At 39.3% G+C, this 18,478-nt stretch overlaps 1 protein-coding gene across 2 annotated transcripts; it reads left to right on the plus strand.

Moving 5' to 3' along the window:
• The first annotated feature begins 8,728 nt into the window (after positions 1-8,728).
• Positions 8,729-15,559, plus strand: LOC308680202 (HLA class II histocompatibility antigen, DP alpha 1 chain-like). 2 transcript variants are annotated; one of them, XM_081348215.1, is made up of 5 exons: positions 8,741-8,874; positions 9,069-9,194; positions 13,524-13,769; positions 13,996-14,280; positions 14,588-15,559. In XM_081348215.1, exons 2-5 carry the CDS (start codon positions 9,161-9,163, stop codon positions 14,707-14,709), a joined length of 687 nt encoding a protein of 228 aa, XP_081204341.1. In that variant the 5' UTR covers positions 8,741-8,874; positions 9,069-9,160; the 3' UTR covers positions 14,710-15,559. The 2 variants fall into 2 exon arrangements, with proteins under 2 accessions (XP_081204340.1, XP_081204341.1); XM_081348214.1 differs by lacking the exon at positions 9,069-9,194 and having other exon boundaries at positions 8,729-8,874.
• The last annotated feature ends 2,919 nt before the right edge of the window (positions 15,560-18,478 follow it).

Raw genomic sequence — 18,478 nt, forward strand, 5'->3', positions numbered from 1 at the left:
TTTCAGTCGATTTTTACTCATCTCAGTATAGTAATACAGTTTGCTAAAACATCATCATTCATTCACACACGCGATTTAAATTTAAACTGTCTTTTTGCGAGCTGTGGTAAACAGCGCACATCTCTGCCGTTCATTCATCAAAAACAGAAACCCGATTCACGTGAGAAGAAAAAAAAACTTACAGTATTCCTCAGCTCACTCCTCGATATACCCGCACTTCTGAGGTAGGCTACTTTTTTCATCAAAAGCTTATGTGGCAGTATATTCTACAGTAAAAACTGTACTCAAATCTAGTCAACAAAATGTTGTCTTTCATATTTCGCCTGACTGTAACGTTGTTTTATGAAATATTAGGGCATATAAAATTGCAGTTTAATACGTATTGCTACGTACAAATACGTACAAATAGCCTACATTTTATTTCAACATATTTCAGTCGATTTTTACTCATAGTAATACAGTTTGCTAAAACATCCTCATTCATTCTCATTCACACACACGATTTAAATTTGAACTGTCTTTTTGCGAGCTGTGGTAAACAGCGCGCATCTCTGCCGTTCATTCATTCATTAACAGAAACCCGATTCACGTGAGAAGAAAAAAAACTTACAGTATTCCTCAGCTCGCTCCTCGATATACCCGCACTTCTGATGTACTTTTTTCATTATTGTTATTGCTCACAGCGCTGCTGAGACGGTGTTAAAGTAATGATCTGAATAAACTGATATGTGGGCGTTCACAGGTTTGCTTGGATTGCCTCATTCATTTGCGTTTGAATAGTGCGCGCTCTCCGTTGGCGGAGTCACATTACATTTGAATTAGCTCTAATGAGGTCGACTGGAATCGCTCTCTTTTAATACAGATTTCACAAAATGAGAATATTTGTTTTTTATATAAATTACTTCATTTAAGAGAAGAGAATTCAAGCTTCATGCCTGTATGTCTGTTTGCCTGTTTGACTGAGTATTCGCTGAGTTATTGTTCATTTTCGGACGCGTTTCAGAATGGACGACACTGGCAGATAGAAGGCAGAACTCGCATCACGTTTATTTTTCTTTATTTGGCAAAAAGCACAACACTTTGTTTTTATTGTGAGTATACACAAAAATAATACACATTTAACAGAATCGATTGATGTATGAAACTTGTTTTGTAAAATCAAAGTCAAAAGAGTATTTTGGGTCTCAATTCAACTCATAAGGAAAAAAGCGAGCAGATCACGCCGGCGTGATCTCCGACCTCTGAGGGTTAAACGCGTGGGTGACCTTCACGCGCTGTCAGTTAACGCTGCATGCCTCGAGTCTGGACCTAATGACTCTAAAGTCATCCTCAAACCGAGACACGGTTATGTCCCCAAAAGTCTGGACACACCGTTCAGAGCGCAGGTCATTTCTCTCTCCGCTTTGCCGTCATCCGGCAGCGAGATCGATGGTAAACTCCTTTGCCCTGTCAGAGCGCTTAGGAATTATACTACACGCTCCGCCGCTGTCAGGCGCTCGGAGCAGCTTTTCGTTTTGTTTGGTGGGCGCACCAAAGGTCTCGCCGCCTCGAAACACAGCCTGTCCAGGTGGATAGTGGACGCGATTGCAGCCGCTTATGCGTCTAAAAATCTGCAGTGCCCGCTGGGCATCAGAGCCCACTCCACCAGAGGCATGGCCTCTTCATGGGCTTGGTCTAGCGGAATTTCCATTCATGACATTTGTACAGCGGCAGGCTGGGCCTCCCCCTCTACATTTGTGAGATTCTACAATCTGGAAGTTCCCGCCCTGCAGGCTAAACTTTTATCTGTCTAAGTCCCGCGTAGCCAGCCCACTCTGTTTGCAGACTACTGCTGTGTGATTTAGCTCTCCTGGTTGAGCTCAATTCTGGGGTTGTTAGTCAGACCGGCCGCGCCGCTCTGAGCCCCTTATGTGTGTGCTTATGTACTGCGCTAGCCATTCTTGGCCGCCCGGTTCCCTGTTATAGTGTTCCCCGGGTTTCTCCCTGGGACTCATTCAGTGGATGCGGGGCGCGCACGGCGTTGACAAGGGAAGTTCCCGTAGCGTAAGCTTCTTACGCAATACGAGAGAACCTCTCGTAAGAGAACGTACTCGGTTACCTAACGTAACCTCTGTTCTCTCTAGAGAGGGAACGAGTATTGCGTAACCCGCCGTGCTCGCGCCACGAGCTCACTCGCTTCAGCGACAAAAACCAGAGAATAGCAGCCTCTGAACCTTCTTTTATAAGCTAAGCCACGCCTCCTCACATTGGGCGTGACGTCACGCTAAGCTTTCAGCGATAGGCTGCTGCAGTTGCCGCAGAGCAGCCAATGAGCACGCGACTTCGCTTGCTCTAGGTCCGCTTGCTACCGCACTGCGTTGACAAGATATTAAAATTAAGGATAATTTTTTGGCTTCATATCTCGAGAAAAGATGACTTTACCCGTAGCGTAAGCTTCTTACGCAATACTCGTTCCCTCTCTAGAGAGAACAGAGGTTACGTTAGGTAACCGAGTACGTATTGTCCCCAACGGCGTTCCATAATAAACAGCGCGCAGAACGCTCGCTGCCATAGGAAACCAATTGAAAACAGGCGCCTCTCACTGCAAAAAAACGCGTCAGGTGTGATCAGGGCCTAAAAGGGCTTTCAAGTTCAAGTTCCATTTTCAAGGCTTTCACGTTGGTACATTCCCGCGGCCACTGTTTACATCCCTATTAGGCTTTTATGATTAAATTCCATTCAGGTAAGTATATTAATTTGCTACTCTACTGCTCCCTTCATCAGCTGAAAAGTTCAATTGTGGACTCTGGTGACGCGGTAGTTTTCTTAAAAAAAAAAAAAAAAACTGCCAATAGTCTACATACTACAGTCTGCACCGTAAATACTGTAATGCTTTAAAAGAAGGGACGGATAGCTCGCTGGTTGTAGCAATTGCAAGCAAAGATTCACGACATAACCTCAGCGCAGTAGCTACTAATCTATTCAGCGTTGTTGATTCCACGCTCTCATGGTTATTTGCAAAATATTTACAGCTGGGTTGCTGAATATAATTAAATCAAGCTTAAGAGCAACTTTATCAAATTGGCTTTATGTATGCCGGCAGCTCGCGCTCCTCATCTGCTCACTCACTATGTGAAAGTGCCTTTCAATAAGGAGCATACCAATTCAACTCGTTTTACGCCCTTATCTGAATTCGTTATTGCTTCGGCATTTATGGAGACGTTTTGCTAATCACTTCCCGACCGCCGGTAAGATTTCGACTTATAGCCTACCTAGATCGTGCTTTAACCAATAAAAGGGGGCATTTTTATCTCCGTTTATTTTCTGTAAATATAACTATCTATTAGCCTATTCAAACATAAAACAAAAGCAATTAATAGCTACTGTTAAATTATTAAAAATAAAGATAAATAGGCCTACATAAGTTATTTAACAAAGGGTTAGTTAAAATTTGAAGTGATATATGTAAATATATGTCCATATCAGAAGCAAGTTGATTGTTGGATGTTATACGTATGCCATAGTAGACATGGTTATGAAGGGTACATGTAGGGTACATATATGAGCAGGAGTTTTTAATACAAAAGAAGTAAATGATACATTCACAGTGCTAATAGTTCTCTATATCTATTCAATTTGACTTGTGGCATATAGGCCTACGATGATATGATTTTTCATATCAAGATCTTTTAATTCTTGCATTTAAATTCTTCACTAACAGTAATATGGTACAACCGCCATAACACAAATTTTCTTGGCGACTACTTTAATCCACCGATATGACTTATAGAAATATCGACATTAAGGATTTGATATTAAATGTACAAAAGCAGACTAAGGATGCTCAGGTCAAAGGTCACAGACTTTGCCTAAACTTTGCCTTTGCCTAAAATACAGTTTAGAACTAACTAAATAAGTGTAGACTATATAATTCAAACCAATCACCAGACGAATCTCTGTCAAGAAGACTCGAATCACATTATATTTACTTTTCTGTATGATTTAAATGTTCACCTATTTTTCTATTCAAGGATCTCACTTGGTTGCCATGGCAGTGATCTCTCGGTCGTGAATAACTTCATTCATACAACTTGAGAGTAATGTCAGGTGTATGCTGCGCAGCTGAGAAAGATTCTATGGTCAAAAGTCAACAACAAAATATCAAGTGTGATTGAGGTATCTTATCGGTATGCTGTCACCTTACTACAGGTAAGTATCGTACTGAGATTTAATAAGATTTAAAAAAAATAAAAAATAATAATAATTCTAAAAATTCACCATAAGTATCTCTTTAAGGCAGGGCATTTATTTCTCGTCTCTGTTAACACTGGCCATAGTCGAAGGGTGCATATCCGTTCAGATTTGGACATTTGGAATAGCAAAGGTCAGATATATTACCAAGGCTGCTCAGACTCCGTTCATTCGCGCTTCACCTGAATTATCTTATAGCAGCTGCTAACATCTCTGGGTTTGAAGTGGTGGCAAAATTTATGTTGTATGTGCTAACAAAGCTCGGTTGCATCACTAAGGCAGATCTTGTTAGACGATCATGCTATTCCCGAGACGTTCAGCTGGCAATCAGTAGTCTCCAATTTCATGATTAAGGTCACGATTCATGATTCCTGACCACTGCAATGCCATAGCTACGCACTGTAGTCTTCAGGCGGCTCTTCCTTTCAGCAACCCTTATCCATCACCCTGCCCTCCTCTAACTGTGATCAAATAAATTAGTCACTTTGCTCAATCCAGCTAGACAGTTTATCACTGAAGATGTGACTCCCTACACCTTAACAGCTTATATTTCTGCAGAATTGATTATATGTTTCGCTTTTCTTTCAGATTACTTATTTCTTATCCGGATCACGGCCGGTTGTTCCTTACTTATCTACAATTAGTAAAATCGATGTGTGGTGGGTCTCAGTGTCTCCATGGTGTGTGTGAGGGGTTTGGCTTGGAATGTCCTAAATATATTTAATATCCTATGCTGGTATTGTTATTGAGGGTAAGTAAAGCGCATGGTTTTGTCGTCCCTTTGGATGCAGTCGAGCTGCTGCTCCCGGAACAGGGCTGGAGTTCAACAGCTCGTTTTGCAGCTTTGATTACCTCTCACAGATATTTCAAATCTTCTAGCTTTTAGTCAAACCAAGTCAGCCAAAGATGGAGAGACTCAAGAAGCATCAACATGTAGACCCCATTTCCGGATGGTTAGTTGATGTATCATGTAGCTCATGCGTAGTTATCTTCTAGTATTGAATAGCTCAATCTCTTTGTTATGCTATAAATCATATTCCGGGAGCTGAATATATAACTTTATGGTTTGTGATGCCACTAATCCAAAGGATGCCGCACAGTCCCTCTCAGCATGTTGTAGTCCTTAAAAGGCGATCTCTTTAAATTAAATTTTCAATGCTTGAACTTTGTCCATTGTAACTTTGCAGATGCTCATTATGCTTTAACTGTAACAGTACAGAAAAGTGAAATCCATTTAACCCCCCTTTATTACCTCTCATCCATATTTGTTTCTTTTCCTATTTTCATATTCAGATCGTATCCATGTTTAACTATGTTCATGGCTCTTCAGATTTTCTTCAGATCTAACACTCCGATCTTGCCCTAGGTCCTTCTTTTTCTGATTCACCTTCTCCCTAATTTCTTTACTCTTCTTAAGCACTTCAACCGACTTAAGTTTCTGGTATCGTATCAACAATTTCTAAAATTAGCTATACATTTTGTCCCTTCTCATTTGATTACATTCCTAAAAATCTGCTCTAAATTCTCAGATCACTTTCCCTATTTTCCTACCTACGAAGCATCTCTCTCTAAAGCCTGGTTAAGGACTCATCTAGTTCTGTCCTCAAAAGCTGCAGTTATCTCCTCTCCAGTATAACGGTCATTCATTTAGGATTGGGGCAGCCACTACAGCAGCTGAACGTGCATTCTACTTCAGCTTTCAAGATCCTGGGCAGATGGTCTTCCTCTGCATTCAAGTCTTATATAAGACCCGATTCTAAAACTATTCTTCAAGCTCAGCAAGCTCTACAATAACCATAAGGTAAATAACTATGCAACTACTGGTGGTGTGTCATAATCAATTTCCTTCATCCTATTATTATTCTAGCCAGCACTCCTCAATAACTATCTAGTCAACTATTATGTGTGGCCTAGCGGCTCTGTTCAATGTGGCCTCGTCTCTATGTGGCTGTAGCAGCCGTTGTGCCTTTGTTACATGTTCGTCAATTGCTTAATAAAAATAAAATAAATAAATAGTAAAAAAAAAAAAAGGCTATTTTATGCGATATTTATGTTCTATGTGGTCTACTGTGACCATGTAGCCTAATGTGGCTGTCCCGTGGTCTTGTGGCCATTAAATATGGCAGGTTCTGTGTGGCCTAGTGGCTCTGTGTTGGCCTCGTTCAGTGTGGCTTAGCAGCCTTGTGGCCCGGCGGGCTTCGTCTCTGTGTAGGTCTCATGGCCTCGTGGTACAATGTTGCCTTGTCCTATGTTCAGCCTTCAAGGCTGCGGCCCCTATGGCCTTGTTCCGTGTGGCTTAGTGGCCGTTGTCTGTATGTCTCGTCTAAGTGTGGGATTATGGTCTAGAAATATTCTATGTTCTGTGTGGTCTACTGTGACCGTGTAGCCTAATGTGGCCTTGTCTAATGGTCTTGTGGCCTTCATGGCATGGTTATATGTGGCCTAGTGGCCTTGTATTCAAGTATGTCTGTCTATGTGTGGCATTAGTGGCCTTGTGGCCACGTGGGCCTTGTGTACATGTGGGGCTCAGCGCCTTGTGGCATATGTTTGCCTTGTCCTTTAAAAAGATGCCTGATCGGCCAGTGGCCCCTCTGGGGCATAGGTTCTATGTGGCTTAGATGCCGTAGTCTTGCGTGGTTGTGTGGTCTTTAAGGCCTGTAGCATCTTGTAAAAAAAAGAAAAGAAAAAAAAAGCCAATGGCTTCATTTTATGTGTAGTCCAGTCTTACTTTGTCTCTTGTGGCATTAGCGGCCGTTGTGGCTCATAGTGGCCTTGTCTCTGTGGTCTATCTTGGCCGTGTGGCTCATCAAAGCCTTGTCTCTGTGGTCTATAAGGCCGTGTGGTCCAATGAAGCCAGAGTCTGTGTTATGCACGGCCCTAGGCGGCCTGATATATGTGGTCCAATGCAGCCGTTCTATTATAGCCCAATGTGGCTCTGTCTGTATGGTCTAACGAGACCTGTTTTATTATTTTTGCCAAGGCGGCTGTCTGTGTGGTCCAATGAGGCCTTGTCTATGCAGGCCAAAAGCGCCACTGCTGGTCCAATGAGGCCTTGTCTCTTGTGTTTTCTAAGGAGTGAACTGGCAACTAGTGTAATAATATAAAAAAGAAAAAAAATGGACTGCTGGTCCAATGAGGCCTTGTCTATGCAGGCTAATAGCGGCACTTCTGGTCCAATGAGGCCTTGTCTCCGTGTTTTCTTAGGGGTGAACTGGCAACTAGTGTATTAAAAAAAAATAAAAAATCCTACGGTCACGCTAGGACTTAATTGTCTTTCTTTTCTTTTAAGCTATAAGCACGTTGTATCTTTTCACATCTTAATTCTACCATAGAGTAATTTCCTTCTCTATTTTTCAGGAACCCCAAGATCCTAGACCGGTGGGTATACTCAGTTACCAACTTTTGGGGGTCGGCGGGCCCCGTCCCGGTGTATTCATACTCCACCTACTTTTGGGGGTCGGCTGCACCCCTGCCTTCGTCTTCAGGCAGGAATTGCAGATCCGATACCCTCGGATTATGCACTACGGACGGGGCCTACGCCAAATGACTTTGTACATTATCAGCTTGCTGAGCTGTCAATAAATGTATGGTTTATTGAAATAATTCTCCCGAGTCTTTCTGGTAGAACTATGCTGATACGGAACTTGCGAACATTTGGCTAACGATTCTTTTGGGAAACGCACCCCTGGGCAGGCTGGATTGGACTCCAGTACATTTGCTTTAGTGGAGTTTTCCACTTTAGCAACATTTCCAACTTGTAACAGTGTTTGCAATGCCAAGGTCATGGGTTCAATTCCCAGGGAAAGCAAGAAATTATAAGAATGTAAATGTGTACCTTGAAATGCAATGTAAGTCGCTTTGGATAAAAGCGTCTGCCAAATGCATAAATGTAAATGTAAAATGTAGAAGTTTTAAAAATCAAATAAGGATCAAGGACTGCATTAAAGAAAAAAAAAAAAGGAAAACAACCAAAATATGAAATGTGGACATTCTAGATCTTCTAATTCTGTAAATTTGTGATCATAATTTACTGCTCAATGTTGTCTGCACTTCTTGAATATATTTTTATATGTTGAGTGAAATCAGAATCAGAAATCAGAAAGAGCTTTATTGTCAAGGAATTTACCTTAATTGAAGCTTCCAGTACACACATTTAAATATTACAAGTATAAAGACACAGATAGATTTAGAATAAACATTTACAGATTATTAACATATTTTTTTAATAATTAACTATAAATAACTATAGACACACATTCACATAAATCAGCGCGCACACACACACACAAACACAAGCATGCAAATACTTTTATGTAAATAAATATTATTCATAGATTTTTGAAATACAGATATAAAAATGGAAAGCAGAATACAATACAGATAGAGTAAATAAACCTATTTCTTAACAACCTAACACGTCTGAAATAGAACATAATTTTAACTGGATACAGTGATGTCAGAGTAGGGCTCAGTTCCTGATTGGATGTTGTAATTGGGAGGCTTCTACATGATCAGGGATCAGCAGCTCTAACTGTTATTCTCTTCTGGACTGTTTTATATGTGTTTGCTCTACTCACTTATGAATGAACAAGATGTATGGTGTCCTGCTTATGCTCACTGTTATTGTGAGAACTGAGACTCAAGGTAAGTCAGAAAACTGTCTATATCTGATGATTTATAAAGTTCAAATACCAGTAGATAAGCAAGTATGATTATGAGGAAAATTAAATTCGCCAAAAGATGTTTAAAGATTTTTGTCTGGTACCCAAAACCTGTCAGCAGAATCTTTTCTGATACCCAAAATCAGTAACACTGTATTTTGTCTGATATCGAAACAGCCTTCTATCAGCCATAGAGGCAGACAGAGGAAGCCAGTGAAGAGCAGAAAGCAGGAGACTAACGTTAACTACTTTTATTTGTGGCTGTTTCAATGCTCAGTCAAACATTGTCTGACCAGCACAAATGTAAGTGTTATTATTCCAAAACAATGAAAAATGCTTTACAATATCATGATTCATGTGGCATTAAAACATTGAAATAGAGACATTCTCTTATCTCTAACTTGATTGTGAAGACAGCACAGTACACAATATGAGATGAAACAGGAAAATATTTTAAAATGACTGATAAATGAATGAATCAGTGAAATGAGTAAAAAATTGACAATGGATTAAAAATGTGTAATAAATGATTATATAATTAAATGGAATAATTAAATGGAAATGAAATTAAATTAATGGATATTTTAAAAAAAGAAAATAAAACCACATAAATGTATGGTGACTCTCTTAAAACTATTCACAAAGGTTGCTACTAAGAATCATTGGATCATTGCCACTTGGAAATATTATAAGGAAACATGGAATTATGGCCTAAACCGAGACCAAGACACTACCAAGACCAGAGGGTATCGAGACCAAGACAAGACCAAGACCAAGACAGACCAAGTCAAGACCAAGACCAAGTCGAGACCAAGACCGAGACCAAGTCGAGACCGGAGGGGAAAAAAAAAACAGACTAGTGTTGAAGCTAAGCAATAACTTGTATGAATTCAAGAACAGCGGCATACTAGGGTTCAGCCGCAGTTTACATTCAATATATATTAGACGGTATTACTTCAACTACACAGGCAGAACAATACAGAGACAGACCATTACATGTTATGTGTGTGACTGTGAGCTCACTGTAAATGTTTTTGCAGACTGGGAAAGATCAACTATGTGTAGCAATTCCATGACGGCTGTTACTGCACTATTAGATTCCCTTAACTTTTGTGTACTGTTGAGGACTGACATGACTGGTACTGACTGGTTCATCTGACAAAACATCAAACACCTCCAACACCATCTTGCTCCTCCAACAAAGTTGTCTAAAGAATGAGAAATATGTAACCAATTGAAATTATACTTAATGTGTAGATGAAATCGTAACATCAAATTAAAGATACACAATTATAAACTTGGATTAGGCCTAATGTTTAGTCAACACAACAGAGATATGCAGATGATATTTAAAAGACCATTTATTTAGTCTAACGCCATCTTAAATACAATACTGTAATCAAACAACACACACACACACACACGCACACACACACACACACACACACACACACACACACACACAAACAGATATCAAAGACACAAATTCATCTAAGCAAATGCCTGCCTATCTCTGCTGATTTCGGAGTCTCCAAATGAATCCATTCTGCAACTTTTAAATGCATAATAAAATGTTTAAAAACGAATAGGCTTAAGTGCAGGATCCGAAAGTTGGTTGTTTTGTCGCTATGGTTACACACACACACACACACACACACACACACACGTTGGCGGTGCGCTCAAAGTCATCTGTCAGTTGTGCAGTTACCCAAAATCTCCTGAATGAAGTTAAAAACCCATCATGTATGTCACTAATATGTGTTTTTTAAATCAAGTGATCAAAGTGCTCGTTGCCGCTGCGATCAGTGGCGCGGATAAAGTGTTTTCTCGTGTGACTCGCGCCTCGCGCACACGGCGCACTGTCATGACTCGGACGCGCGCTTCAATCCGTTCCGTTGCGGATAATAATGTTGCATTATCGAACGTTGTTTCGTCGTGGATATTGTAGTATTGTATTGCTAAATCCCCCGACCACTATGTCGGTCTGGGACAGCGAGACCTAGACAAGACCGAGAGGTCCGAGACCAAGACAAGACCAAGACCAAAGACCGTCAAGGCCGTGAAAAGACCGAGACCACGTAAAAATGGTCTCGAGACCGTTCTCGAGACCAAGACCGGTCTCGAGACATAGCCTACATCACTATAGAGGGTTTTCACCTACGTCACGATTTGGTCAGTTACCCGGATGCGCGGCCATATTGGAGGTACTGGGATGTAAACAACAGCATGGATTGCACTGTTTATGTACTACTGAACACATTGTTACACTAATTTCTGATGTCTAAACCACGGGAGCAACACATGGAAGCTGCGAAATCATATAGAGAAGGACTTAAAGCAGGAAAGAGCTCAACATTTTGACAAACTTAAAGGAGCATTTCACCCATGGGAACATTGATCTTTATTGAAAGTGGGTCATATATGTAGTCGAAATGTAAAATAAATTTTGAATTTGGTGCCTTCTTGACCGAGGAAAGAAAGAAAGTAACTTCAGGACGCATTTGTATGAAAGACAACAACTCCCACAATGCACCACATTGTACAGCTCCGCAAGCCACTCCCACTTATCCAGAACAGCATATGAGCTTGAAATTCATTTCACACAAAATGTCTAACGTTAGTTAGTTGGCGAACTCATTAGTGAATTACTCCTCATTTGTATTTCTTTCGAAGTGGTGAATTATTGCATGGTAACGTTACCGGGATGTTCAGTCAGATGCGGTGCGAAACTAGGATGGGTCACAACACAAACGTCCGTGTCCTCGTCTGATTCAGAGATTTTGTCCAGGAGAAATTGGCATCGTTTAAATTCTTTGCAGCAGACGGACTCTATCTCTGTGTTCGTAGTTGCATTGTGAGATCACCGGCGCCCCCAGTCCACCCCCAGCTCGAGCCAGTCTGGGCTTCTCGTCCGCGACAGGCATTGAGTAACGTTACCCTCCGCTATTGTCATATCTTCACAGCTGGCTCCACAGTGCCTGTGTTTATATCTATGAGTGCCTGTTAGCTTAGCTTCCAAACAAGATGGAGGATATTGCTTTTAGTTTCAGAAAGTGAAGTCCCACCCACTGATTTGTAATTGGCCTGTAGCGTGAGCGGGTCCCGCCCCCTGGAATAATGAGGAGCTAGTGTTTGTAGTCTCTAGACTTTTCAATGAAATGTGACTTCCTGCTTATTATGACGCAAAATGATAATTTTTACGTCACAATAAGCAGGAAGTAAAACACTTAAATCCTTATTTCTCCCATCTCAGGGAAAAATTTATGAAAAATCCACGTTTATTATAATATATGACTGGGTTTCTAACAATACAAAGCTTAATGCAAATGGGTGAAGTGTCCCTTTAAGGTAATATGTGGTAAAGATCTGAACGAGCTTGCTTCTAGTCCTTACTTCTATTTCGTATCCCGACATTGGCTACGTTCAGATTGTCAGTACAAAAAAAAGCACATGAAATCCGTTTCAAGCTACATCCATATGTGGTTTAATATCTTATTCAAATCACATATCAGGAAATCCACCAGTCTGAACGCTCTTTCGCGTGGTTTATGTGACTTTCTCACGCCACGTAAAATGTAAACATCAGACTTTGTTATAGGGAACATGCTGAAAGTCGCTGCCGAAACAAGGCTGTGTTGTTGCAAAGTGCCGGACGAGCAGAAAATTATTATTTTTGAAAAGTATTTTGAAACCGGCGCGGAAAAAGAGTTGTGCGTACAGTACCAGCCTCCTACAGTTCTGCAGCTCGAGACGCAGTAGTCCAGCGCAGCGGCTACACATCTCCATATTGTAAAATTTAAATAAGAAAAGATTTATATTGAAAAAGCAAACCCCCCCATCAACGCAACATCATTGCTGTGTTGTCAAAGAGCTGCGTGGACACACAAATCGGACCTGAACAGTTGCAATACAGTGTGGACATCATTTTAGATCATATTCCAATCGGATACAAAGATAATCGGATTGACAGTGTGTATGTACCCATAGTTAACTATTTTACGTCAAAATTTTAGCCATAGTTATTAGTTAACGCTTCAATTACACATGTGGCTGATGCTGTGCCTCCCTCAACCACAAACGCCATCTTTCATCAGTTTTTTGCACTCTTCTCTTTAACTTTCGGCAGTCTATAGAACTAGAAATGTTTTTTCTCGGTGCGACCGATGAGTACAGACCAAAACTTGACCATTTTTCAGAAGCAATAATCAGCCAAATTTGCAAGTCCGTTCAGTTCAATGGCACTGTTTACATTCAGTGCCTCCAAAATGGCCGACTTCCGGATTGATGACGCGTTGTGAAAACCCTCTATTGATCAGCATTACCAAACGTGGACGTTCCACTAGAAACAAACATTGATGTATTGTTTTAATTTATTACTGTGAAGCTGCTTTGATACAACCTATGTTGTGAAAAGCGCTATATAAATAAACTTGACTTGACTTGATCATTCAATATAATATATTATCTATTCAATAGCACATTTTTTAGGGTTGAGAAACAATGTTGTTTTAAATTGTTTGTTTCTAAATATTATCACTGTACTGATTGCACATCAGATAAAGTTCATCCTTTGTTATTCATCCATATTGTTAATCCACTCTGGCTAATATCATGACACTTTATCTGTTTCAGTTGTGCACAAGGATTTTCAAATGACTGCATGTTCTGATACAGAGAAAGAAGATTTGAATGGATTTGATGGAGAGGAACTGTTCCATTCAGACTTCATTAGAAAAGAAGGAGTACCGACACTGCCTGACTTTGCAGATCCTTTCAGCTTTTCTGAATTTTATGAGGCTGGTGTTGCTAATATAGAGAACTGCAAACAAAACTTAAAAACATTAATTCAAATGTACAAATCTCCAGTTGAGCGACTAGGTAAGACATACACAATGCATATAATTATTATATAATATTAATAATAATAATATATATAATAATAATTCAAAGTTTACTTTTTTTGGAGATGCAAAGAAATCAGCTGCAGAAATCATAACCAATATAATCAAGATTTTGGTTTGTAAGATTTTTCTTGTGGTCCAAGATATAATGTACACAGAGGTCCCAAGTACAAAAATCAACATCTATTTCTGTGTGTTCACAGACCCACCAGATACTTCCATCTATTCGAAAGATGACGTGGTGCAGGATGTTGCGAACACCCTCATCTGTCATGTGACTGGATTCTTCCCTCCACCTGTCAATGTGTCATGGACTAAAAACAATCAGATTGTGACAGAAGACACAAGTATAAGCCAGTACCGCAGAAAAGATGACGGCACCTTCAACATCTTCTCCACTCTGAAGTTCACGCCTGAAGAGGGAGACATTTACAGCTGCACTGTGAACCACAAATCCATTCAAGGCCAACCTCAAACCAAAACATGGGGTGAGACACAGCTTCATGTGAACAGTGTAATTCAGGGGATGCACGATTGTTATTAATCCTAATTGTTCCCTAATTCTTTGCTTTAGATCAACTGATATATTACAACAGAAATCATCTTAAAACAATTTAGGGCAAACATTACATATCATAAAAAAATACTTATTGAGAAGTTTATTAGAAAGATTATGGAGACATTAATCATGGTGTCATAAATATTGTCAAAAGTACTACTGTCACTTTACAGTAAACATGAAATATATGCTTTTACATTCTGTGGCGTGCGTCATCATGTGCTTGTGTATTTCAGAAGTGGACGTTGCTCTCCCCAGTGTTGGTCCAGCTGTGTTCTGTGGAGTGGGTTTGACTCTGGGACTGCTGGGAGTTGCTGCTGGAACTTTCTTCCTCATTAAAGGAAACAACTGCAACTGATTTAAAAATTAAAACATTCTTATTTTGTAATTCAGATTTTTTTTTTTACTTATAATTAACATTCTCCTCCAATTAAAATTATTTGTAAATTAAGGTTTTAGTTCTAAAAACAATAATTTTGTGTGCCATTGTATATACAAACAATATTCATTTACTGCACATTTACCTCGCACATTTGTTTATATAACATTAATTCACATTCTATATATATGTCTTAAACGCTTACTGGAAGTTTATTTGCCAAATTATTTGTAATAGATGATGATGATAGTTTTTTATTCAAATTTTTTTCTGCCATTTTTGCCTTTATTGGACAGAACAGTTAAAGAGAGACAGGACGTAATGGGAGGAGAACGAGATCACAAGAGGACTTTAAACTCAGGTTGCCCAATATGTCACAGTGACTCTCTGATAATGATAATGACAGTTTTGAAAAAAAAAATTAAAAAATACAGAAAATACCCCCAAAAATCCAAAGACACACACACAGACCTTAGAAACTATATTACTAAGGACATTTTATAGTCTTCCATTGTTTTTATATCAGGTGAATGATATCTCCAACCCTAAAGTTACCCCTCACAAAAGCCTGTGCACATTATTAGATTTAAAGAGTAACATCATCTGGACCATTACTTGGCCTTTTTAGTGAGGACACATCACATGTAAAACAGTTGACCCTGACAAGTATAGAGAAACCTGTACACACACACACACACACACACACACACACACACACACACACACACACACACACACACACACACACACACACAATTTTATTGGTTTGTTTGTTTTTCTTATATTTTATGTTTTTGCAACTAATAAATCCTTCTGACATCCTACAATTTATTTTCGTGTTTGTTTTTGTCTTATGGCAAGTTTTGTCAAATGAAAGCATGTGTCCTGAAATATGTGCTATCTTTAAACTAATTTTTTTTTTATTCGCTTTGGTACTATTTTTAGTTGGTTTACACAATTACTTGCGTTAACAGTCCTCAAACAGCGTCTCTAAAATGTATATGGAATGTGATTCGTGCAAAATTGTTTTTGAATAACCAAATCTTTGAAATAACTAAAATGAAAGACAATCATTTTTTTCTATTTTGGTTATTAAATTAAATGTTCTCATTACATGTCACAAATGTCTAAGGCTTTTAAAACAATGATTATATGAAAGGAAAACAAATAAACAAATGTATGTTTTGCATGTTTTAAATTAATGATTTGCTGTGTATGGTCAGTTTTACTTTTGGAGACAAAATTTACTCCTTTGTGAAATTAAAAGAGCCATCCAACTCCAAAGTAACAAAACAAAACATTAAAATAAAACAATAGCTTTGTTAAAGGCACAATATTTAACTTTTTTTTGCTTTAAAAATAGCAAAAATCACTATATTTATGTTATATATATATTTTTAGTTGTGTATTTACATTATCCCGACTGTTTCCAACAACTTTCAAACCAGGAGAAATTTGTAATTTAATTCGAGAAACGTCCCGTTTCTTTATTTCCGTTTTGTCGCCGTCAATGGCGTCATATCCGCGTTGTCCCTGGTTTCCGCTCTACTGCCATATCAACCAGAGCTATGAACAAGAGCCCTCTGATAATAACCGAGGCGACAGGCGTGGACAACTGTGTAGTTCGCAATGTCTATTTGCACGCTGTTGTTGTCTCGTTCAAACATTATGGACCATGGCAAGCAGACTTTGGATAAAAAAGGAGAACTAACCGGAGAATCAATATCAGAGCGGTGTTTTCGAGATGCCTAGAACTCCCATAGACGGTATATAAACGAGAGCTCCACGTCCGAGACTTCGACCGCTCCTACATGTACTTTATTATTGTAAACAGGTGAGCTGTTTACAATAACTTTTGTTATTGTAAACAGGTGAGCACATTTACATAAAACTAATCAATGTAATATAGTTCAACAATGATAAAATGTCAGAATATGATCTGTATGTTATTCTAATGTTGATCTAGCTTACTGCTAGTCTAATACAGACAGACTAACACATACATTTAAACACATTCAAATGCAGTTTAGTGTGATAGTGTGTAATGTTAGACCAAGTGAAACAGCGCTGCGTTACCTCACAAGTTTAATTTGTCTAATAAACTGACCTGTGAGTTGTAATTCTGCGTGTAGTTCGGTAGCATGAAATGTCCATATTCCTTTTATATCCGCGGGACTCCCGTGTGGAGCTGATAGCAGTCTCTTAGCAATCCCGAACTGCTTTATATCACAGTCATGATAAAAACATCGATGTATTCAGTCATCCATAAACATTTTTAGATCGGTCGGCTTGACGTTGACGACAAGATCCATAATTCTTAGCAAATGTTGCGTCATCAATCTACGCCTTTGTTATTGTAAATAGGTTAGCGACCCCTAGTGGCAAAAAATTCCATACTGTCTTTTTAAAGGCAGGGTAGGTAGGATTTTTCTAAAAAAAAAAACATTCCAAATTTGTTTAAACTGTCTTTATATACCAATGCATAATTAAAATGTAAGTACTCTGAAAAAGAGAGTATAAAAATCGAGTGTCTGTAGACCTCTCACGACTGTTGTAAACACAGCTCATTATTTCCATTCACTCCACCCCCTCCCTTCTGAGCTCCTTCCAAAGCCACCTCCCCAAAACACATGAACGCGCGACGCCAAACGCTCAGGCTCAGCTGGAAGACGCATTTATTTACCTGAGACGAGTGGAGAGGAGCGCAGTACATGCAGTGACATCATGTCAGAATCACATGTAATAAAATACCTAACTTTATCACTATGAATATAAACAAATAAGATTTATTTTAGTACTCACTATCAAGCTAGCATATCGATACTGGTAAAGTTTAAAATATAGCCTACTTTGTTTGATTCGGTAACGAGTTATATTTATAGGTAACAAGCTATATTTATAAGGCAAAGCTAAAAACAGGAAGCATTGATACACGATTTTCCATTACCATCAGTTACACTGTGATGAAGGTGAATTTCGTGTAAGATTCATAACATATGGTGTTTTGCATGTAAGAGTTTCCATGATGAAAACATTGCTGACTCTAAAGAGGACTACAGTCCGGAGACAAGTACCGCAACGCAGGACAGGTCCGGGGTCGAGGGCGAAGCAGAGGAGGTCGTTCAAGAGTGCGGGCAACCAGGGTCCAAGGAAGTAGTTTTTGCCTTGTTGGCCTTCGCTGACTGAATATGCAGGTGCTTTGAATTTTGAATGCTCTTTCTCTGCCATCATTTTACTCTTCGTAGTTTCCGCACCTCTCTTGCACCCCTCAAATCAAACTGGTGCGCGCGCATATGGGCAGATCTAGCAACAGTGGTGGTAGCCAAGGTTGCGAGAGTGACAGTCGCCCAAACCAATCAATTGTTTCGTCCCGAATGGAAATAATGAGCTGTGTTTATTGCAGATTAAAAGGTCTACAGTCACTCGATTTTTATACTCTCTTTTTCAGAGCACTTACATTTTAATTATGTATTGGTATATAAAGACAGTTTAAACAAATGTGAAAAAAAAAAACGTTTTTTTCCTACCTACCCTACCTTTAATCTACGTAATACAATGACATGTTTATTAAATTACTAGATTAGGAATCAAGCAAGAGAAGAGGATAAATGCAGATAGCATCTCTTGCTCTTTCCACTACAGATACATTCAGACTGCGGCTTTGATTCTGGAAAAATGTACTCACTCACTGTCTATCACCAGCATCACTGATCTCTGGAGGTGGTTATTGGTTGGCCGTATTAAATTT

This window comes from Scardinius erythrophthalmus, assembly GCF_964197995.2.
Source record: "Scardinius erythrophthalmus genome assembly, chromosome: 20".
Lineage (NCBI taxonomy): Eukaryota > Metazoa > Chordata > Actinopteri > Cypriniformes > Leuciscidae > Scardinius > Scardinius erythrophthalmus.